At 35.2% G+C, this 23,747-nt stretch overlaps 2 protein-coding genes across 7 annotated transcripts in view; one reads left to right on the forward strand and one right to left on the reverse strand.

The window, feature by feature from the left end:
- LOC105229917 (autophagy-related protein 16-1) overlaps window positions 1-23,747 on the forward strand; it is a 236,216-nt gene that overhangs the window by 17,858 nt on the left and 194,611 nt on the right. The gene's annotated exons all lie outside the window — the stretch shown is intronic.
- Window positions 3,418-23,747, reverse strand: part of LOC105229838 (uncharacterized) — a 127,343-nt gene continuing 107,013 nt past the window's right edge. For all 4 annotated transcript variants that reach the window (XM_049447945.1, XM_019991626.3, XM_049447946.1 and 1 more), the window contains 4 exons: window positions 12,097-12,348; window positions 9,073-10,004; window positions 7,206-7,511; window positions 3,418-5,322 (listed from right to left, as the gene is read on the reverse strand). In XM_049447945.1, coding sequence (XP_049303902.1) covers window positions 5,078-5,322; window positions 7,206-7,511; window positions 9,073-10,004; window positions 12,097-12,348 — 1,735 coding nt within the window. In that variant the 3' untranslated portion in view covers window positions 3,418-5,077. The remainder of the gene's footprint in view (window positions 5,323-7,205; window positions 7,512-9,072; window positions 10,005-12,096; window positions 12,349-23,747) is intronic.

Genomic DNA, 23,747 nt, shown 5'->3' on the forward strand with positions numbered 1-23,747 from the left:
GATATAACTAAACCTCGAAGTTTAACGAAAGCGTTCCAGTAATGCTAAAGTTGCGATTTGACCTTTTGCATATTTTTTATTTACAAATTTACTTTTATATATATAATATATATGTATTCATAAATATTTTCCTTAAGTTATTAGTACTATATTGTTAGAAATTATGTTAAGATAATTGTTTAAATAATATCAGTTGGAATTTTCAAAACTATATTTTCACACGACGAAAGTTTTACTGAGCGGGTTACATGGTAATTGCATTGCAATTATGGGACTTAAATTGTAAAAAAATGATATGTCATCGGAATTGTCAGCCAGTTGCAGTATATGTACATTGTGACAAAAAATCACTCAGAAATTGTTATTAAGTGCCCGGGTAAATGATACCCCGTTCGTTCTGAACGACCTTCGACCTCTTTAACTGGTAAAAATATAAAAAAAAGTCGAAGATGTGGAGCCTGAAAGTCGTCAGTCAAGTGATAGAAATATACAAGAGAGCTCGACATCTCTCGGGAGTCCATTCGAATGATTTTGGTGGATATTTTGTTTACGAAAGGCTTCCTTGCTCGACTTGTTCCGACAAAGTTGAATTTTTTTTCAAAAATAGTACCGTGAACAGGTCTTTGGATGGAGCGAATTCCGATCCTACATTCATAAAGAACTTTGTATGCAAACAAGTTAACAATCATCAGAGTGGAGGGAAAAAAACGAGCCGAAACCAAAAAACCCACGCCAAAGCCGTTCAAAAATCAAGGTGCTGCTCATTGTTTATTTTTCGATATTCGTGGTTTGGTGCATCATGAATTTATTGCGGAGGGACAGACGGTCAATAAGGAGTTCTATTTGACCGTATTGAGGTGTTTCTGTAAAAACATCCGTCGAAAAAGGCTGGAATTGTGTAAGAATAATTCACGGATTTTGCGCGATGATATCGCACTATCGTATCGAGCCTCGATTGTGACCGTATTTAGAGCTAAAAACACAGTGAAGACCATCGATCAACCACCATTTTCACCAGATTTGCCTCCATGTGATTTTTTCTTGTTCCACAAGCTGAAATGGCCGTGTAACCCGTTTTCATTTCATCAAAGAAATAAAACAAAATTCGCTGTTTGAGTTGAAGGCCATTCCAAAAGGTGATTATGAAAAGTATTCCAAGAATTGTAAAAATCGTTGGCATAAGTGGGTGAGGATTACTTTGAAGGTGACAAACTAAATACTGTATAAATAAAATATTTTGCGTTTTATTTACAATTTCTGGGTACGTTTTTATCACAATGTAAACCTGGACGCATCCTTACCTTTATACATCGAGGTGAAGTACGAAGCTGGCAGGTCTCATGGTTCTTAATTTTCAAATCTACTGTATAATTTGGTCTAACAAGTGATATGTACCGTATACGCCATGACAAATTAGCTTGTCTTCATCAGCAAAGGCAGATTGCTTCATATTCTGACCACTGCTGTACATAGTTTCTAATAGAAATCAGTAAAGGATGCAGTCTCTCAAATCGTTGCTATAAAACTTTTAATTGAGTTATAATTGTTTTTGACGGCAACTAAATTTAATCAATTAGCAATTTTTAATAATCATAGACACGCTGCATATACATAGATGTTCAGACAGATCTTTTATTTAGTCAACTAAATTGTTGTTTATAAAATTTTGCTGAAATGTGCTAATTGACTAAATTAAGTTATTTTATCCCCCAAGATTTCGAAGTAGCTTCAAATGTATCGCAACACAGATTTGTAAAGAAATTTAAATTTTAATAATCGACATGGGTTGCACATTCCATTCACGCCACGTTTGCCTGCTTGTTAAGCAAGTTAGGGTTTGACTTCCCCGAGACTCAACAATATTTATAACATGGTTGGCGATTAAATATCTATAAGTAGCCAGAGGCATATAAATTCCCTCTTTACCGGAGTCTAATGGTAGAGTTGCTAAGGAGACACTCGATTATCTAGTTTGGCACCGTTTAGATGATTATCCCTTTCTTAATAGTGGAGACCGAATTTAAATGCAATTCTATAGGATTGCAAAAATCCGAGGTTTTTCTGTGAAACAGCGGCTTACTAAGTATCATAGAGTGGGGTATATTTACTTTGCCACGAAGTTTATAACATTCAGAAGGAAAAATCGAGGACCTTATACATTTTATATAAGTATGCTACATGATCAACATGATAAGCTAATTCGGTCATTTCATGTGAGGAATATTTTTTTATTTGAGAAATTATCTTCATGAAATTTGACATAAATTATTGTCCATGGAAATGTTACAATATCCAAACAAAGGTTGATCCATTTCGAGGTTCTCTACTTAAAAAAACACAGAAACTTCAAATATAGTGGGGAATCTCTAAGATGGTCCATCCGTTGAATACAGTTTTCGATGACTGGTTCGAGCCTTTCGACTGGTAACTGGTCAATGACACACGTGATGTTTTGCTTCAAGGCCTAAATCGAAGCGAGATTGTCCACTTCGATTTTAGACTTTATATATCCTTACAGGAAAAAGTCTAACGATGTGATATCACACGATCTTAGTGGCCAATCGACCGACCCAAAACGTGAAATTATCTGTTCACCGAAGTGTTATTTCCATTGACTGATGCGTTTTACGGAAAGTGGCGCCGTCTTATTGAAACCAAATGTCTCCGAGGTCACGAGCTTCAATTGCAGGCATCAAATAGTCGGTTGTCATAACACGATAATGGTCGTCATTGACAGTTATGTTCTCACCAACATCATTTTTAAAGAAATCTGTTCATGTTCCTCTTCGTCCCAGAAGCGACAATCTTGCTTGCTTACATAACCACTGAGCCAAAAATGGGCTCTTCCTTGAACAAAATTTGGCTCGAGAACGTGAGATCTTATTGGACGATTTGTAAACGTTGTTCAGGCGTAAGTCTTTCCATGAGAAAATACTAAACAATACTGAACAAAAATAACATGACAGTTTGACACGACTCAAGCGTGATATGTAAAAAAAGGCTATTGAAAAAGAACATCTAATACTAAATTGATCTATCAAAATAAAGTCCTCAAGTTCTTGTATGGGAAACTTTCTTATTTCACGAGATATCTTCATGACATTTGGCACGTGTTGTTATGCAAACCTACGATATAACCTCCAAAAAAGCTGACAGGTCAAAATCAAGTCCTTGTAAGTAAACTTTTTCATTAGACTTATCTTAACGAAATTTGACATAGTTTGTATTTAAAGGCAATGTTACAATTTTCGAATAAGTTGTTCGGATTGGAACTCCAAATCATATAGCTGTCGTACAAAAGGAAGGATTAAAATCCTTGAATTTTTATATTTTTTTTCTTCTAGCTTTGGTGCAGCGAATCTCTACCTCTTTTTGTTCAACTTTTTTTTTTTGAAATAAAACCACACACAATTTAATATTATTTTATTTTATTTATTTATTAATTTTTATCAAAATAAGAGTACAAAATGTGAATTGCTTAAAGAATTGTTTATGACAGTTTTGAAATTTCACACCAAAATTCAAATATATTTTCACGCTTAGCACAAAGTGGCGTGTGGTCTAGGCAATAACTGTACTTTTACTGCGCTAACTAAAAATATTATATTAACTAAACTGGCGGCCCAACACCACCGCCATACGGTTATACATATAGTATGTGTATATATTTCGATATTATAAACTAAGGCTAGAGACTACAAGAATAAATTATATAAGCAGAATTTCATTCCAAAAATTTGCAACAAAAGCAAAATCATTGTAATTAAATTAATAAATGAAACATAAATAATGCTTAAATTTTGTTATTGCCTGATGTGTGTTAGAAAAAAGGACAAGTGAAAAGTCGAGCTTATTGGCATACAAATTACGCGTAATTTTCTCCTCCTCCTCCTCTTGCATAACTAAACTAAATTATATTGCATACAGTTATATTAACTGTGTAACTTAAGCGTTAATGCGTTATAAAAAATGTGGCTGCGTGTGGGTGTGTGTGGTATGCGGCGCGGTTGTCTAGTTTGTGACTGTTCTGGCTGTGGTATGTGTTTATTTATGTTTGTGTGTTGCTTTGTGGCTGTTCGCTTACACTGCCTTTATGGTTGTTTTGTAAAACTAGTTTCTAGAACTATTGATTGGATTTAACTACTTTAAAATTCTCAATAAATGCAGCAACTCTACAAGCTAAATATTTTTTCATGTGTATAATTGCATTTACCGTTAACTTAGTTATATGTATGTATGCATAAAATCTACTTAAGTTTACGTCTCGCCTGCGGCGCAACCACGCTGTAGCTTGCAAGCCGTTCTGGCATCGTATTAAATTTCCTTATTTCGCTGCATTTTGAATTTTGCAATTTTCATAAAGAAAATTAATACAAATTTTTAATTATCAGTCGTCCTTTTTTCCACTACATATTTCTAATGTGTATGCTTGTGTGTGTGTATAAATATATATGTTTTTTGTAATGTCTTATTGCTTTCGATTTTCGCTTAAATATTCCATTGCAATTGAGTCTGTTTCATTGCACAACTTAAAACTAGATTTTTAGACTATTTTTCTTCTTCTTCCTATATTTTCTTCGTTTCGTCGCCGTCTCCTTTTTTCGTATATTTTTCATAGTTTTTCTTGCCTATTTTCGCGTATAATAATAAACTATTCATTACCTTAATCAATATAAGCAATGTGTATTGTTAGAATATTGCCCACGAGATTTACTATCCGGCACCATGTGAGTTTCATCGGAACGCACCTCGAATATTAAATCGTATATTAAATCTGCCAAGCAACGCCTGCACTTCTTTTTCGCTTGCTTCCCTTACTTAATGGCGTTCATAGTTAAAATTTTCGTCATATTGCATCAATTAAGTGTACTATTACACCCTCTAATTACTTGCGGCAAGAATACTCGCATATTTTGTTTTTTTCTCGTCAGATTCTACCCCCAAACCAACCAACCAACACTTCGCCTCAATTACTCAATAAATCCTTATAAGGTGGTTTATCGTTTGTTCTCTTCCTATCTATTTCTTTTTTTGTTTGCCTGCTTTGTGTTTTTCTGTTCTCATTTCCTGTGCTCGTCTAGAATTGGCGTCCATGTCGCCCGGCGAAACCGCTATCATAGAGCTTGCATAACGATTCCGATCGCGCATTCGGCACACTGGTCACCATTGTCGAGCCGCCATTGTGTGAGCCATAGCTGGAGGCGCTGCTAAGTCCCTCGTTGCTGTAGTGTTGTTGCTTTCGGCGTCGTTGGTGCAGATAGGTCCAGATGGCAATGACCGCGAGTTGTGCTAACAAGAAGACAGTGACGGCAACAATGAGACCTGTGTGGGGAAAAGCAGAGGATTAGATTTTTTCTTTTAAAACCAAATTTATGTGTAGTAAAGTCGTCAAGGCTCTGTCCGCAGTGTTTTAAAGAGCAGTTTCGGGTACTTAAAAATTTGTCGCAGCTTAATTGGTGTCTTCTGAAGTTTTTAATTTTTTCTTTGATTTAGTTTTACTAATTTTTACAATAATTTAACTTTACTCAAAATTCGGCCAGAGTCATTCAACATCCATAAACCCTCCAATCTTGTCTCTGGTATTTGAGTATTATTTAGCAGATGAGAACACGTTGCTCTTAATTGAAGTTCCATTAGCTAACTTTTAACTAAATGGTTAATTTCGGCATTTTTCAAATCTCATAAAGTGTTATATAGCATTTCCCTAATAACGTTTTGAAGCTAAGGTAACCTCAATTTTGCTTCTTTCTGATTCATATCCATTAATCTTTTCTAGCCATGCAATAATTTTGAAATATCACTTCGTTGTTGCTTTCTCTCTTTCAATATCCTGTGCCAGTGCTGTGACCTTAATAAAAAACCCAGCCTAAAAAGGGCAATATTTTTCTCATTTTATTATTTAGGATAAAAAGTTAAGTATTGGAGTATGGATCTGATTGAATAGGTAACCAACTGATTTTTGGTGAATTTTTAAGGGATTTTGGATTTTAGCTAATTTTAAGCAAAACAATTTTCACCATACCTTTTTCGTGGGTTCTTCTGAAGATCAAGGGAAATCAAAAAATTTTCAAAAAAATATTATTTTTGACTTGCAAGTGGATATACCACTGGAGCTCGTTAAATTAACAGTTTTCCGCGGAAACATAAATACAGACCTTATACGAGTACCAAACCTTTATTATATATTCCGAAGAATATTCTTCCCGAAAGTTTTAACACTCTAGCACTGTTCTAATGACTGTTTTTGCGCGAAAACTGATCTTCAAATCGTAAATTTTTGAGGATTGAAATCATTCACAAATATTCTTGAAATCTTTCATTAAAATTCGTTAGAGACAATCATGCCCTGCTTATCATAATTATCTTTTTTTTCGCTATCATACAACCAAATGAAAGTGAGCGTTATTGTCAGTTCTGTTGGCGCCAATGACAGCAACAACTTTGTCACCACAATGCTTATCATTCACCGTTTTTGTAGCGGCATTTTTCCCACACGTATACCCTTACCTACCTACAACCACCTAAAGCGCGATAATCTGCGAAAATAGACACTTGAGCTGTCGCCCGTTATCACATTGGCGCTATCTGCTGCCAAACATGTTGGCTGTCCGTGCCAACAATCGCCGATTGAAGAGCGTACCATATAAGTTTACTGCTTGTAAACGCGTGTGTGTGTGTGTCTGTGTGTGCTGTTGTTGTGACGGCGACTGCTAGAGATATCACAAGCAATTACGTCAACGCTTAACGCCTGAAAGCGCAAAGCGCAACTCGCAGACGGGCCTTGAATCGAGTGTGGACAGACGCAACAGTAATCTAACAATCGTCTACTACAACAGCTACGCTAACTACTGGCAACAAAGTAAGCTCCTGTTGTTGCTGTGGCTGCTGCAATTGCTTTGTCTCGCTTGATCATGTCTGGCAATAGCTTATAAATGCCTCTTCATGCGCCATACCAGAGATTAGCACACCTTTTGGCGTTGGCTAATGTGCTGCCTATTGCAGTTCTTGTTGTTGTTGCTGTTGCTGTGGTGATCGTCTTGAATGTCTCGATTGCGTTCGCGCTGATCGTTGCGCCCTACCTCGATCATCGTCAGTTACGCTTGTCGTCTAAACGTTAGCACTAAGCGCTAGTGTCTTGTGTTAGCCCTAAAGTTATGTCTCGCGTTTTGTCTAAGCGCTGCAGTTCGTCTGTCCGCCGTACTTACCAATCGCATTAACACAGTATCCTTGTCCTGCCTCGCCGCTAATGAAAATCGTCTCGTTGCTATCGTAAGCCGTCGACTTAGGCTGTTGTTGTTGCTGCTGCTTATCGAAGCCAAATTTGTCAGTGATCTGAATTGATTGTACCAAAAGCATGTCCTCTTGACTAGGTTTGCTGCTGGTCGTGGCCGCAGTCTCGCGTCTGGTGCGCAGGCGCAATTGTTGTTGTTGGCTGCGCAAGCGCTCTTGCTCCGCCAGCAGTTGTTGTTTGTGTTGTTCATGGCTACTCTGCACAGTACCGGCAAATGTTGCTGTGTGGAAGAGAAAGAAAGAAAAAGGGTGAAAATTAGTAAAACAACACGAAGCGAATATAATCACCCACTGTGGTGGAAATAATTTTTTTTTGCTACCATTTTTTCATCTCTTCAAACTTTTACTATTTGTTATTGTTATTGCTGTTGCTGTTGCAACATTGCACTTGTTTGCAACGCCAGGTGATAGGTTGCACACCGTTCGTTGTCGTCCGGAATGAAGCGATAAAACAGTAAAGTACCGCCATTAACTTGGACGCTACACCCATACAATCTAACAGAGATAATAGGCGTACAATTGTTAGACTTCCCATCCCTTCGGACACACTATCTTGTATTTATTGTTTTTTGCACATTTGCCTAGTGTTTTATTGCACTATGGCAAAAGGTGAAATTAGTTAGTTGGCCGTGTTAAATTATTGCGGAGAAAGGCCTCATTCTCTAATCACGCGTTGGTAAATGCGAGCAATGAATAAGTTGTTATTGCCCGTAACTGCCGTTAACCCGAAATGATTTCGTAATTTCGAAATTTTGTGCAAAATTATTGTGTAATAATTCCTGCATATTGGCAACACTTGAACTTTGACGCCTGTACATGCATTTTGATCATTTTGTGAGGTTAGGTTAAAAAGCTTTTCTGGAGCTTTTGCTTATTTGTTGTAATAATTCGTTCATATTGGAAAGACTTGAACTTTGACGCCTGTACATGCATTTTGATCCTTTTGTGAGGTTATGTTAAAAAGCTTTTCTGGAGCTTTTGCGCATATTTTCAGCTTTACTTTAATTTTTTATAAAAAACATTTCAAAAAGTTAATTTATATACATATGTATGTGCAATATGATTAATATAAAGCTAGACTTATTGAAAAAAGCTCCGTTAAGCGTTTCATTCTCTTTAAAATCGTGCAAAATGTTCTTGCTAATTTATAAAAAGTCTATGAATATTAAAAACCTCTGCAAACATTAATTTTTTTTTAGTATATTACTCGTATGATGAAAAGCTTTGTTGGAGCTTTTACCTATTTTTGCGCTTTACTTTAGTACTTGCTAACTAAATTTTATTTCAAATACTTTAAATTGACTTTTTATAAATTTATGAGCGACATAAAGTTTTAAGACTTGTTGACAAAAGCTCTTTGGAGCTTTTAATACTCTTTTTATTACTCTTTTGAATCGAAATATTTTTGGGATATTAAAAAACCGTCCAATTCTTAAAAGTTTCGACCAACAATTTATCTTTCTGGAGCTTTATCGCCAAAAGCTTTTGCTCAGTTTTGATCATTTGTTCTTCAAATTGTAACTTTCAGACATATGTATTATGACATCGGTATTGCAGTATTTCACGGCTAGACTTTCGGGTATGTAGAGAAAGGTTAAAGCTCAAATTTTGTGACAAAACTTCTTATACTGACGGCTGCTCTAAAGCTGTTTTTGGTATCTAGTTGCTTTAGCTTTCATGAGAAGTAAATTTGGAGACTGCAAATCCGGCAACCTGCCATTAAGCCTAATCTTACATAAACGTAAGGATCAAATTATCGTCTCAAAGTAGCCTCCAACTCACCTGTTATATTCAAAGAACGTCTCCTACGTCCATATGATATCAACGATTTGAATTCACCACCAATATCCTCTTGGTCACATTGCACTGGTTCGCATGTCGGCATACAAGGTGTGACGAGCGCACGGAATTGTACAACTTCCGAAGAGGGGAATTTGAAAGCATCAAAGTGTGATAGCAGTATTTTACCAGACAACGAACTCTTATAGATCGGTCCCATAATGAAATGATCCGTAGGACAACCATTCGAATCGATGAGTGTAATTTCAGCATTATCAGTACCATCCATGGCGACCAGTTCGCGTACAAAGATCTCGTAGGGACTGTGTTCGTCGAGTATTTCGAATTTGAGCGCCAAGGGATCACCAACTTCAGCCGAACGCATAACATCGGCACCGTCACGTGAGGTGATCTTCATTATCACATTCGGTGAATCGACAATAACCTCTTCGCTGAGTGCCGGCTCAATATCACCCTTCACACCGAGATCCACTTCATTCGATACCGACTTGTTGGTCAAGTCATATTGACAGGTAACAGCCAAACCCAAATCAGATGATGTCACAATCGTATCGTGATGCTGTATCACCACATCGTTCATATAACGTCCTGAACCGCTTTGCCGTACATTACATTCCAGATCCTGATAGCCCATGCGCAGCTCAAAGTCCAGTGAATTCTTCACATCAACCGCACAAGATTTAGGCGAACCCTTAGCATATACTTTGCCGTCGAACAGTTTGGAGGTGCGTATGCGTGCAATCATATCGCCGGCGCCGCATTCTATGGTCACATTGTAGCAGGATGAAAGTTCGTAGGTGGCAGCTTCCGGCACTTCTAGGTAGGGATCTTGCACGTCGGAGAGTGTAGCGCGGCTGTGATGCGAAAGACGGCAGACCATATCGCCGGTATCACCGTAGTCGTAGGAGTGGCATCTAATGGTAGAAAATGATATGTGATTAGAAAAGTGTTTAATGGTTAATTTATGGCAAAATTGTTAATTAGTCGTCATCTGTCGTAAAACTTAGTCGTCTTAGAAATCTTATACCTCCTGAAGGCTATAGAGACTTTAAGAACCTTTTTTTCGTTTCTTCGTTTTCTACACTGGTCTTATTTCCCCCAAGACACTTGGAACAAAGATCGCAAGTAGTTTTTTGTGAGGCCATAGAAAGGAAGAACTTTTGTATTCGAACTTATAAATTAGCAAAACGCTTAGTCGCCAGTACATATGTCCACAGGCGTTGAATTTCCATTCCCGTTAGAATTTCCAGCCTTACTGTAAGGACACCAATAGGGTGCAGGCCGTTAAAAGCCTCTAAACTAAGGAAAGACGAGCCTTACTGTGTGCAAAGAGATCACCAGATATCTTGTGATCGACCATGGGCCGAAAGGCTTTTGCGACAGCGCATACGACAACGCTGACTAAGCTTCCGCGAAGCCGGGCTATCTAGCAGTAGAGCACAAGAGAATACGGTCAGTCAGGAAGTCAGAAACTGGATTTGATAGAGAGTTCCTGACAATCATCAGTGAAAAAGCTCGCTGGGCCTGTTCTCCGACGGCTTCTTCCCACCCATAACTCTATCGCCGGTATATGGGTAGAGAAGGAGTAGCCAGAGTTCCGTTTGGCGACTCCATGATCAAAGTGATCCGGTGAGTGAGGATTTCCGAGTGTTCTGAAACGTTTTTTTTTTAGAAATCCAGACTCTCTGAGACTGATGACAACTTTCGCAGCCATACACCTTCCGGTCATGTCCGTTAAGTGCCATGGTTGGAGTGGACCTTAGTGAACCACACATGCTGAGTGCCGCCTGTTTAAAGCTCTTGAGCTTCTTTGCAAGTGTGGTCTTTTCTAGAGCCCTTTAACATATAAAGACTAAATAGAACATAATGCGCTACGGTGCCGTATAGCCAGAGGATTACTTCCGGTATTAATTCCAGCCATTGCGTATAGTTCGCTGAAGGTACAGCCATCGAGGTCTAAGTCAAGTAACTAAAAAGTTTCCCACATTCCTATTTCAAAACACTACCACTCATAGATTGGAGACGCGTGGTAAAGTACGCAGCCATTCCATGTTATTCTAAGAGCCAGCTAAGCCCAACTCCTGTCTCTTCCCACTTAGTCAGTCTTTGAATGACAGCAACATTTGCTCTCATTGATTTAATCTGCTGCCAGCATTGTGCTGCCAATAACCACAAACAATTGATGGCAGGTATACATTTGAGCTAACAGCAAAACATGCGCTCCCCCGCTCACTTCCTCTCTTCCTATCCTTCTCTTTGTATGCTACACTGGCACTTAATCTAATCGCCAATCATGAGTTCTCATCGAAATCACATTTTTGCTTTCTTGCTAGCAACAAATCGCCTAGTGAGTTACGTTGCAAGCAGATTTGCACCCACTGTGCTCACTAAGTAACCGTTAATAGCCGGCAACAACATACTTGTTGCATTAATTTGCACACAAACACAATGTCAACGCAAAAAGTTCCCAGCGCGAGTCGAGACAAGCGGTATATGTTGTTGTATATTACTTTTAACAGTGCGCCTGCGCAACAACATACGCCATGGCAACTGATTAAGCAACACTTGTGGGCAACATGTTGCGCAAAAACCAATAGCAACAAGGTGAACAAGCACAACAAGCATTTGCGGCATGCCAAATGTCATGCTGCTGTTGCATCAAATGTTGACATGCTAATGCAACGGCGCGGCGCGGCACGGCGTGTTGCAACGCTAGCCATTTGCGGTAGCGCAGCTGCGGCTTTGCGGCAAGAGATAAGCACAGTTTTTGGCCATAATTTGTTGGTGCTGTGCGGCCGCCTACTGCATGTGACAAGTAGTCACAGCGCGTTGACCGCTTTCGGTGGCAGGCAACGGCATTTTTGCGCTTCCTTGCTGCTTGCCGCATGCGTCTATGTTTTTTCTATTAGTTGTTGTTGTTGTCTTTAGTGTGTGTTCGCTGGTATTATAGTCATTGTCCTGCCACATTTACGCTGTCAGTCTGTCCGTTGCGGCTGTCGCACTTACCTGTACGGCGAGTTCAAGCATAAATCACGACACTCATCAATGCTGCCAACATCCTGATACACCGAATCCACCGTTTTCAATATGCGGCCGGACAAGCGTTTGAACTCGCACAATTTATTTGGCTCATCGGCGCAGTTATTCTCCAGATAATCGACAGCATCGTGCGGCTGGAATGCGCCACTGCCGGCCAACGTAATGCGATCCATTTCGGAGAGCTCACAAGTCTGGCTGCTGCGATAATAGTTGGCCGATCTGCAAGAAAAAAACAACAAAAAACACAAAGAAAAAATCAGTATGAATACAAATCAAGTTGGTGGTTAGCTGACAGTGTTGCAAGATAGTTTAAAATGGGAAAAAGCGGAAATTGCCGAAGAAATGAGTTATGAAAAATCGCCTTGTTAAGCGAGTTAAGCAAACAAGCCGGTCTTCGCGAGCGTCTCTACTTTGCGCATGCTGTTTGCTCCATTTCAGTTAGTCACACCGCCACTAAACCACCAGCACAGCACAGCACAGCACCATTTGTGCGCTCGGAAATTTATCGCACATTAATCTGCCATCGGTGACGTCGCCGTTGCTGCTGCTGTTGCAGCTTTCTTTGTTGCACTCTTTACGCGCGGCGGTCTAATTCTGCTATTTATGGCATTAACACGGTCGCCAAGCGCTTGCCGGCTGAGTGACTGACTGACAGACGCACGGACGGCGCGCTGTTTGAGTAGGCGAGCGCTAGTGCTAGAATGTGTGGCAAAAGGCTGTGTGCGGCCAGTCGTTGTGTGAATTTTATGCTCGCCTATTGTTGGCACTTTTTATGTGCCACGCTTTGAGTTTTGTGTTAAAAAGGGAAGTGTTTTTGGGCGGACGTGGCATGCTTGCTGCGGCAGGTGCAATGCGGTATACGCCCCAATAAATAAGCGCAATAAATAAATGTTGCGAATAAGCGGCGATTAATTCGTCGTTAAGCAGTTAAGTGCAGGAGGTTAATAGATTTAACGCTGCTTAAATTGTAACAGTTTTGTTGCGCTCATATTTAGGTGCTTGCCGTAGTCGTGGTATATCGATTTTTTACTGAAGCAAACGTTATACGAAAGTTGATGGATTTCAATACAGGAATGCTTGAGTGAATTCGCTATGTTTACAAATAAATCTAAAAATAATCGATTATTACATAATTATCGATTATTATACAATTATCGATTATTTTGCAATAATAGATTATTATAAATATAACGATTATTATAATTTATCGATTATTATAAAATTATCGACTATTATTAATTTTTATAATCGATAACTGGATTTTTTCAAATCACAATATTTTCAAAGTTTTTCTGTTTTGTTTTTCTATTAATTTTAATAATCTCACATTCAATAGTTATCGATTAGAAATTGGGGATTAGTTTTGAATTCAATTCAATTATGAATTCTAAAAACCTTTATCTTAAATGAATTTCTCATCCAAGAATATTATTACTGAAATATTATCGATTTTATGATACTATCGAAATGCTATCGATCTATAATTAATTCGATTTATTAACTAAATATCACATTTTCGAACTTTTCTCTTTTTTCCATACGAGCTAGAATGGTTTAAATTTTAATAAATTGTGCGATTAGATTTTTAAGAATTAAATTGATTTGTAAAACTGTTAAAACGGTTAAAGTTATCGGTTGGTTGTAGGTGTTGCCACTTATTTGCATTTTTATACCGAAAATTTGGTAGTCCGGAAATAGTTAACATCGATTTTTGAAAAGTTTACTGCTTTTTTAGAATAATAATCGATAATTATTAAATAAAATCGATAACTTTTCATATTCATGTTCAATCATGTTCTGCATTTTAAATCTTTGAAATTGGTTGTTAAATAACTCATTTTGACTAAATAGTAAATTCTTACCAACAAATGGATTAAGGTAAAATTATTTACTCTTATCAGTAATCGATTTATAAAATCGATGTGTTTTTAAAGAGTAATAAAAAAAATGAATTTTTGCAATATGATGTAATTGAACTTTGCACAAAATAATCGGTAATCGATATTTAATAATCGAAAATAATCGATTTTTTAATATTAATTTTTTTGAAAATATTAATGTTTTTGAAAATAATTCTTTTTTAATAATATTTTTTCTGAAAATAATCGATATTTAGAAAGTAGTCGTTATTTTAAATAATGATTTTTTTGAAATCGAGCGTTTTTCTTAACTTTTTTTTTTGAAAATTATAAATTTTTTGAAATTAATCGTTTTTTTAATACTAAAGTTTATGAAAATAGTCGAAATTTTGACAATAATCGATTTATTGAATTTAATCGATTTATTGAAAAAAATCGATTTTTTGAAAATATTTAGTAAAAAAATCGATTTATTAAAAATAATCGATTTATTGAAAAAAATCGATTTATTGAAAAAAATCGATTTTTTGAAAATAATAGATTTTTGTTATTAAATACCAGCGACCCCAATTTTATATATTTTCGTTCAAATGCAGAAGTCTTGATTTCAATATCCAAAGGTCAGTCTGAGATTTCAGTTACTGTATTTTCAAATATAAACACGTCTTAGGTGACAATTAATAAAACGACGTTAGGTGTATTTTCAGTGGGTAAGATCGCTGTTTAAGCAAAGCAACTTTGCGCTCTAAAATAAATGGCACAAAACGGTTTCGTTATGTTCCTTTCTACTAAGTAAGTTTGTATTTTTAGAAGAGAGTGTGTGGTTTCACAAAAATTATCGATATACTTATGCATTTACGTACGTCTACGCATACGTTTAAATATGGTCAACATGCCTACACCAAAAAAAAAGTCACAATAGTGAAAGGCAAACCAGCAACACCACCGCAATGCACACCAACTAAGCGAGCACCGGGTGTGAGTGTGATCTAATCAACAGATTGGCTGGCTAACAAACGAGCTAAGCCAACTAGATGCAAATACCAAAAGCTGCAGCAAAAAAAGTCGAAAAAACATGACATAACACTGCGGCTGGACCACACGCAACGTTACCTTGCCAACGGCCACTTCGGTGCCACCGGCCGCATTGTGAAGTGCCACCTCAGTAGCCACAGCCAAGGCGCTGTAATGATACAGATTTAACGCTGCACGAAAAAGCAACAATTTTTAACAAGCTGCCATTGCGGCATGCAGCCTGTGGCATGCGGCTGCAGCTACTGGCAACATTTGGCACATCTAACAATCCCACTGTCGCGGCTAACCGACAAATGCCACAGTCTAACGTTCGCAATAAATATTTTTCATTCGCTCGATTTGTTGCTACCTAGTGTTGGTGCTGTTGGTGTTGTTGTGGTGGATTTTATTTCTTTTGAAGCGCAATTGATACGATTTTGCAAAAGTTAAATTTAATTGACATAAATAAATGTTATTGTCAGTTTGTCTATTTAAGGCGAACGAACGTACGCGAACGAACGCGCTCTGCGGCTTCGGTTTGTGGCACTTGCAGTTGCGAAGGTGAACGTCCTTGCCGCTTGCGCTGTTGTCGCATGTTTTGCATGTGTTTGTTTGCATCACTGAATATGTGTTTTGTGGTCAAATGTGTGGTTGCTGCGCGATTTCCTGGAAGCACTCAGTGGCGCTGATAAGCTTAGATGACCACGAGTCAACGGCTTCACGAACGTTCACTCGCACTGAGGTGTTTATACATACATATCTGTATTTGTTTGGGAGTGTGTGTAGATTTAAAAAATGTACTGCATTGCTTATTGTCTAACAGGTACCGAGGTTGTTGTGCGAAAGACCTCAGTCCAAAGATGGGTGATAGCATTCACTTTGAGGAGCGCATAAAATTCTATGAATGTGTATTGCTTTTAATGGATCAACATGCGAGCATTTCGGGTTTATGGCGTTAGTGAAACGAAGTCAAAAGTTGTTGTTTTGTGTTATTCTCGCGAACTAAACACAAAAAAATTAACAGTTTTTGGAACGATTTTTTGTTATGAATTATTTTGTTAACTTTTTTTATAACTATTTTTTTCTATAAAAATATTTATTCTTTACTGTGCGCTTTCGCAAAATTATCGTTTTCGATATATCATGAATTTTCTATAGTTTTAAAGTTTGTGGTGATGTTGGTGGATTTATTTAATTACACATTGTTTTAGTCTTTATAAAAAATTATAATTTATAAAAATTATTATTAAAATTAATAAAATTCCGATACATTTTACGATAAAATTAAATATTTATTGATTTCCAAGAGTTACATATTTTTGTTCTTCCGGCTATGTAAAACTATAGATCACCACATAATTTACGATGATTTAAATTTTTATCGAGTTATCGGTTTATCGATTTTTTAATGTTTTTTTGGTAGATTTTTATCTATTTATCGGTTTTTTGGTTTATTTATGTTTATCTTTATTATGCTTTACAATTTTATCGAGTTATCGGTTTATCGATTTATAGAGATTTTTCGTATTTGAAGATGTTTTTAATCTCGATTGGTTTTTTTTACAAATTTGTCGGTGCTGCGATTTATTTACGTTTAATTTTACAATGCTGTAAAATTTTATCGAGTTATCGGCTTATCGATTTTTCGGACTATTTGTTTTTGTTTTTTAATTTTTAACGATTTTTTAATCTTGATTGGATTTTAACTTATCTATCGGTTTTTAGATTTTTTTATGTTTACCTTTCGTCATTATTACTGAATTTTTAACCATTGGATGGTAAGTGTTCGATTTATGCGATTCGATTTGTTTGAAAAATTACTAAATTATATATGTATATCGTTTATCGATACAATCGATTTTCGTTATTATCTTTTTTCAATATAATCGTTTATCGATAAAACGGTTTACCGATAAAAACGTTTATCGATATTTTGCACATGGTCCTTTAGTTGTTGATTTTTAATGTTGTTTTATAATATATCTATAATTAATAACATTTTATTTAAATACATCGGTAATAGTTATCGAATTTGCGGCACAAATATGTACATATGTATTGTGTATCGCATTTGTTTAATGTTCGGGTACATTCTAAATTTTACAATAAATATACCAATTTTTCAGCCATTTTTATGTATGTAAAATGGGTTAATTTTTTTAAATTTAAACAAGCATTAAAAGTATCGATTTTTGTGGTTATCGATATCTTAAAATAATTATGTATGTAGGTATAATTACTATTATATAGAACGAAAGTGTTTCTTATTCCAATGATCATTCATCTTCTACAAGTTCCTCAGTGTTAAAAAGTGTAGAGTAACACAATGTTTTGAAGCCGCCATATTGCTATCGATCTACATAAGGGTATATAATTGCTCTTGAGACAGATTTTATTTATAACGTCTCAAGTTCTATGACTTGTAAAATTTAAATAACGAAAGAATATTAATCGTTTTTCAGCTATCGAAAAGAATCGATATATCGATAATGCAGCATATTAATTATTTCATGGTCGTATGTAGTTATAGCAAATTAGCGGCAAAGATATAACAAATTTTATAAAAAAAGAAATCTATCGATAAAATATCATCATATCATAAAAAAGTGAAAGCTACGAATTTCAATTAAAATTCTTTTTTGTACAATGCATATATCATAATTTACTCTTGAGACAAATATTATTTGTAATGGCTAAAGTTCTATGACTTGTAAAATTGAAATAACGAAAAAATGTTAAATAATCGATTTTCACTTATCGAAGAAATCGATAGTTTTTAACGCAACATATTCATTATTTGATGGAAAAAGATGTAAACAATTTTACGGAAAATATGAATTATCGATAACATATTAATTAATCGATTTTAAATTATCGAAAAAAACGATAGCTTTTAATGCAACATATCCATTATTTGATTACCGTGAATAGTATGTAGCAAATTAGCTTTCAAAGATGTAAAAAATATTACAGAAAATGTAAATGATCGATAACATATAATCGATAAAAGTGAAAACTACGAATTTCAAAATTTTTTGTATAAAGAATGTATTTGGATAAAAAACTATTAAATAAAAAAATCGATAACCGACTCGATAAATAAAAGTTGGAAAATAAATCGAATTGTGCAATATGTGAAATATAAAAAAAAACCAATAAATTAATTTTTATCAACTTTGCTTGTTATCGGTGAATTTTTGCCTGAAGCTTTAAGAAATTATAGAAAATATTGCCTAAACAGTTATTATTCTGCCATTAGTAGTACTCTAAAAAAAGGTACACATGCACGTTCAAAAACAGGAAATCAGAATCGTACAACACAAACAGCTAAGAAAAATCGCAAATTATAGTGTCAGCCACAATTTGTTGCGTGCGTACAACTTATTTTGCTGACCAACTGTTGACTGCCGGATCGTCAGACCGGCCGGGTTGTTGTGATTGAACCGAGCTATTGACTACCAGTTCGCACGTAAACGTAAACAACAACAAATAACAGCAATAGAAACATTGTACGCGCAACTAATTTCGAGTTAATTATAAAGCAGTCTGCAAATACCGTTACTTTGTTGTTAACTTGTCTAGTTGTATATGTTGCAGTGGAGCGTCGAAGCGTGCACGCAATAGACGAGACCGCTCAGTCAATCGTCCTGCCGACACGAATGAACGCAAACACCCGCCCATTTTATGTAATAAACAAAAACAATGCAAAGCTACAACAAAAACAATGCACAAATTGTAACACAACCCACGATACAAATTGCCATTGAGGACCGCTTGCGGTTCGGGTGGTTGTGGTGGTGGTGGTGGTGGCTGATGCTGCTGTAGCAGCATGTGTACGACATTCGAATAACGGAAGCGCGCATAATCACTACGTGGCATGATTTAGGTGTGTGGCTGCGACTGCGGCTGCGCATGCGCAACAAATCAAATGAATGCGGCGCACGCAAACGCAATAACGCGAAAGAAATTTGAAAAATAGCAAAAAATAAAACAACAACAATAATCTTATTGCGCAATTTTGCCAATACCAACGCAGCCAACAACATCATTAGCGCTGCTGCCACGCTTACCACTACCACTTTGTTGTGGAAGAGGCGGCTGTGCAGCATTCGAATTCGTTGAGTGTGGCGCGCATGCGCACTGCATGCTAATCTCTAGCGCGGCTCCTTGCACACAGGCGCCTTGAAAAAGTCGATCACTCAGCGATATTCAACAATGTTGTCAGCACAACGAGAGCCATCCATATGTATCTAACGTTCATCAATTGGTTCGAACGTGATTCGTAATCCTTGTGAAGAAATTGCGCACATTTTGTTGTTGTCGTTGCAACTCGTTCGCATGCAATTTAATTAGATTAGATGGGGTTTGAAAGAAGGCGTTGCTTTTTCTTAGCGCACAACATTTCCGCATCTTTAGTAGCTGGATTTTAACACGCAACTGTGGCTTTCATACACACACATACACGCACACAAACAAGCATTTTAAATTGAATTAAATTGCGAATGACTTGACTTTGTTGTTGGTATTTGTTGCAGTTATAGTTGATCTCATATCATATTCGCCGATCGCTTTCAATTATGCAATCGTTATGCGTGACTGAGAAACGCAGCGGCTTTGGCATGCATAGCTTTATAGTTTTAGCAAATTCAGAGTTGCTTCAATTAAGCTGCTCCTTCCTGTTGGAACCAGTATTGAAATTAATTTTTTTTAAATAACCAAGAATATAGAATTCTGTTGAATACTTTTTTTACGCGTTGAATATTAATATTTCTTTTTTCATTTCAAAATAGCGCGCCAAAAACTATGCTATAATATTTTTCAATATTAAAATTTTGTTATCAATAGTGCCCCGCTTGTTGTTGTAGTGGCATTAAACAAATATTATTTCACAAGTTGCTCAGTTGAGACTCCATAAGTTCAGGTCTATTCCCTTATTTCCCCCTTAATACCTCTTATCAAAAAATGTTGCCTACCTTTTGGCGTGTTCACATAATTACTCGAACCAAAAAATATATTTTATTACAAAATATTATTTTAAACGAGATTATGATTTTATAGTAAAAGAAGGCATATATAAAAATGATATGATAACAACTTTTTCTATGCAGAAAACTTTATTTAAACACTTAAAATTTTTTTAAGCGATTTATTCAAAATATTTTAATTGAGAGAAAAATCCGCTATAAATATTTTTTTTTTAATTAAATAAATCTCAACCCCATTTGTGGAATATTTTTTAATTTTTAATTTTTATTTTAATTTTTTTTATTTTTATTTAATTTTTTAAAAATCTTTTTTTTAATTTTTAATAAATTTTTTTTTGAATTTTTTATTTTAATTTTTTTTAATTTTTATTTATTTTTTTTTTTATTTTTTTTTAATTTTTAAATTTTTTTTATTTTTTTTTTTAATTTTTAAATTTTTTTTATTTTTTTTTAATTTTTTTAATTTTTTTTTTCTATTTTTATTTATGTTTTTATCAAGCAACTTTACTTTGCTCAGATCGCTATTGACCCATTTGACCAAAAAACTATTTCGATCCCTTTCTTTCTTATGAAAAATTGACGCATGACTGATAATTAGTCAATGTGGCTTTAAAAGTTCGCCGCAATAACTTAATCGCAGTCGAAATCTCTCTCAAATCTATTTGACTCTGCAATTAGGCAAAGGTTAATTTTCAGCACGAACCGTCATGTATTGTGTCGAAATATGTAGACAAGAAATGATAAATCAAACAAAAATTATGGAAATCACGCTGGCAAGTGACTGCTTGTCAATTATTAATGCATGTAGACAACTCATTAACGGGCTGGACATGTTTAAACGTTTTATAGAGCAAAAAAATAATTTTTAGTAATTAGTGTAACACTTAGGAAAGCAGGCGTGTAATTGGGCGTGACTATATTTCTAAGAGGCAGAAATGAAAAAAATATGTTTTAAGAGCCCTATTTCTATAGCAGCTATGTATGTAGTATGTATGTACATACATATATACATATATAAATATTCATATATATTATATTCTTCATCAAAGTCGTTTAATGGCTATAAATCGTTTTTCGTTGTTCATCGTTCTTGATTAGTATTCATCATTGATCACTGTTCTAAAAGCATTCAGTTAATAAAGGTTCAGCTGATATGTTTGATAAATGATTTATTACTTCAAAAAAATTAATCTGCAAACGATTAAGGTACATTTATTTAAGTAATTTTAATTTTGGTGAATAATCTATGAGATCAGACAATCTTAAGTCAGTTAGCAAGACGGAAAACATATTTTTTTTACATATTTAAACAAGTAATGTTTTATAGAATAATGTTTATCGATAAAATTCATCGATAAGTTCGATTAAAAATAATCGTTTAAATTATCGATATAAAATAATTGAAAAAAAAAATTTCAATTTCGCTTTATTGTGACAGCAAACTTAAGAATTAAAAAACTAACAGAATAGTCACGACTACAAATTTTTTGACAGTAATACAGAATTTTGGTGAATAATTCATGAGATCTAACAATGTTTAGGTCAGTGAGCAAGACGGAAAACATATTTTTACATATTTAAACAAGTAATGATTTGTAAAATAATTTTTAGCGGCAAAAATTATCGATAAAAATTAATCGATAAACGTCGATTAAAATAATCGATAAAAATATCGATACAAAATATACGAAAACAATTTTAAATATCGCTTTATTGCGACCGCAAAATTGAAAGTTTAGCATTCAATTAAAAAATTAAGACTACAAATATTCTGGCATGATCTGATCATTTGAGATTGCTAAAATTTCAAAAAATAAATTTGGTGAATTATTAATCGAAATTAATGGAATTTCAATGGAGTTTGTCTACAACTGATACCCAAAAACATGAAAATTCATGCATCTGTAAAAAAGTCTTGAAAAAGTAGATGAAAATATATCGTACACCAAAATACGAGTATAAATCGATAATTTGCCGTAAAAGAGAAACAACATAAATCTCTTAATTAAATCAATAAAAAAGCTTATTGAAAACAAATCGAAGGACAAAATTTTTAAAATTTTAATTATTTTTTAATTATTATATTTTTATATAATATTTTGATTAAAAAAACAAATCGAGGCACAAAATTCGTAATATATCGATAATAAAATAATCGAAAAAATAAAAAATGAGTATTATACTAAACATAAATAATTTAAATAAATCAATAAAAAAAAACAAATCGAAAAAAATGTAAAATAGGAATCTATCGATAATAAAATAATCGAAAATAAAAAAAAGAGAATTTAGGACTATGGTAGCACATAAATCACTTAAATAAATCAATGAAATACAAATCGAAGAACTAATTTTTAAAATCGGAATTTATCGATAATAAAATAATCGAAAAATGATAAAAAAATTTAGTACTATGTTAGCACATAAATCACTAAAATAAATCAATAGAAACACAAATCGAAACACAAAATTTTTAAATTCGGAATTTATCGATAATAAAATAATCGAAAAAAAATAACAAAAAGATTAAGTATTAAATCAGTACCTATGTAATGTGAAAACGAGCTAGTTAATGGCTAGAAAGGTCTTAAAAACTAACACCTCTAAGACATCTTCTATGCTCACATCTCTAAAAAAAGCAGCATAGTGCCTATAAATGAACTTCTTGCCATTTCCGCGTGATTTATAGTTTAAAAGCTAAGTGAATAATTTTGCTACGCTTAGAATAATAAATTAACAAAACAACAGTAATAATGTGAAAAGCATGTGGCGCATGCGCACAATTCGCCACGCTCTGTTGTCTGTTTGTAAATCGCTCAGCTGGATAGCGCAACAAAGTACAGGCTACAGTTGAGTATAATTGCGGTGCTGATGGCTGAGGTGTGAATTTGTAATGATTTATTTGCAATTCAGCAGACAGCTGGTAGGCGGCGTTTACCGCGAGCCAAGCGCATGCGCACAGAGCGTTAACCGTTCGCTGTTTGTTTAGCTGAGTTGTAGCTTTTCTGCAATTTTATTGTTTATTTTTCGCAATCTTTTTCGTTTATTCTGTTCTTTATCACTTGATCTGCTCAGTTACTTTTATAATTTTGCGGCACCCCGCGCCGTTGCCTCAGCGCAGGCGCAACGCGCTGCTGGACAAAGCAATTATCATTAGGTTCAATATTATTTCGCATTTACAAGCGTCTCGCTCGCAGCCAATTATATTTTGACACAAGCTACGATATGTGGCAAGCATATTGCATGCAACACGCGCGCGCTTTATATGAAAAATTCCTAGCCGCCTCCGTTTAAGATGAATTGAATTTTTATATATGCGTGTGTGTATGTTTGTAACTACTATTTATATAGATGAGTATGTGCGTGTGTTTGTATGTGTGCGCGCACCAGTTGAAACGGCATGCCCGGCAGGTCAGCGCGCTCAAAATGTCTCAGTTAATCATTATGCGCATATAAAATACCATCACAGCAATAACAACAACCTACAAGTGCAATGTTGCAACACTGCAACACCGTTGCATAAAGCCAACGTACAGCTTGCAACATGATATAAATGCGCATGCGCAGACATACAGACTTTCGCGCTGCCTTATAATTTATTGATTTTGTTTAATAACGAGCATTTGAGTGGCCGACGGTATATGCTTGCATCTATGTGTGTGTGTGTCTGCTCCAAATGCTGCTCGCAAGCATTAAAAGCTTCCTTTTCTATTGCGTCTGCTTGTTGCCGATCGTGCAACAAGTGTTGTGATCAATTGCT

Source organism: Bactrocera dorsalis, chromosome 2 (assembly GCF_023373825.1).
Source record: "Bactrocera dorsalis isolate Fly_Bdor chromosome 2, ASM2337382v1, whole genome shotgun sequence".
NCBI lineage: Eukaryota > Metazoa > Arthropoda > Insecta > Diptera > Tephritidae > Bactrocera > Bactrocera dorsalis.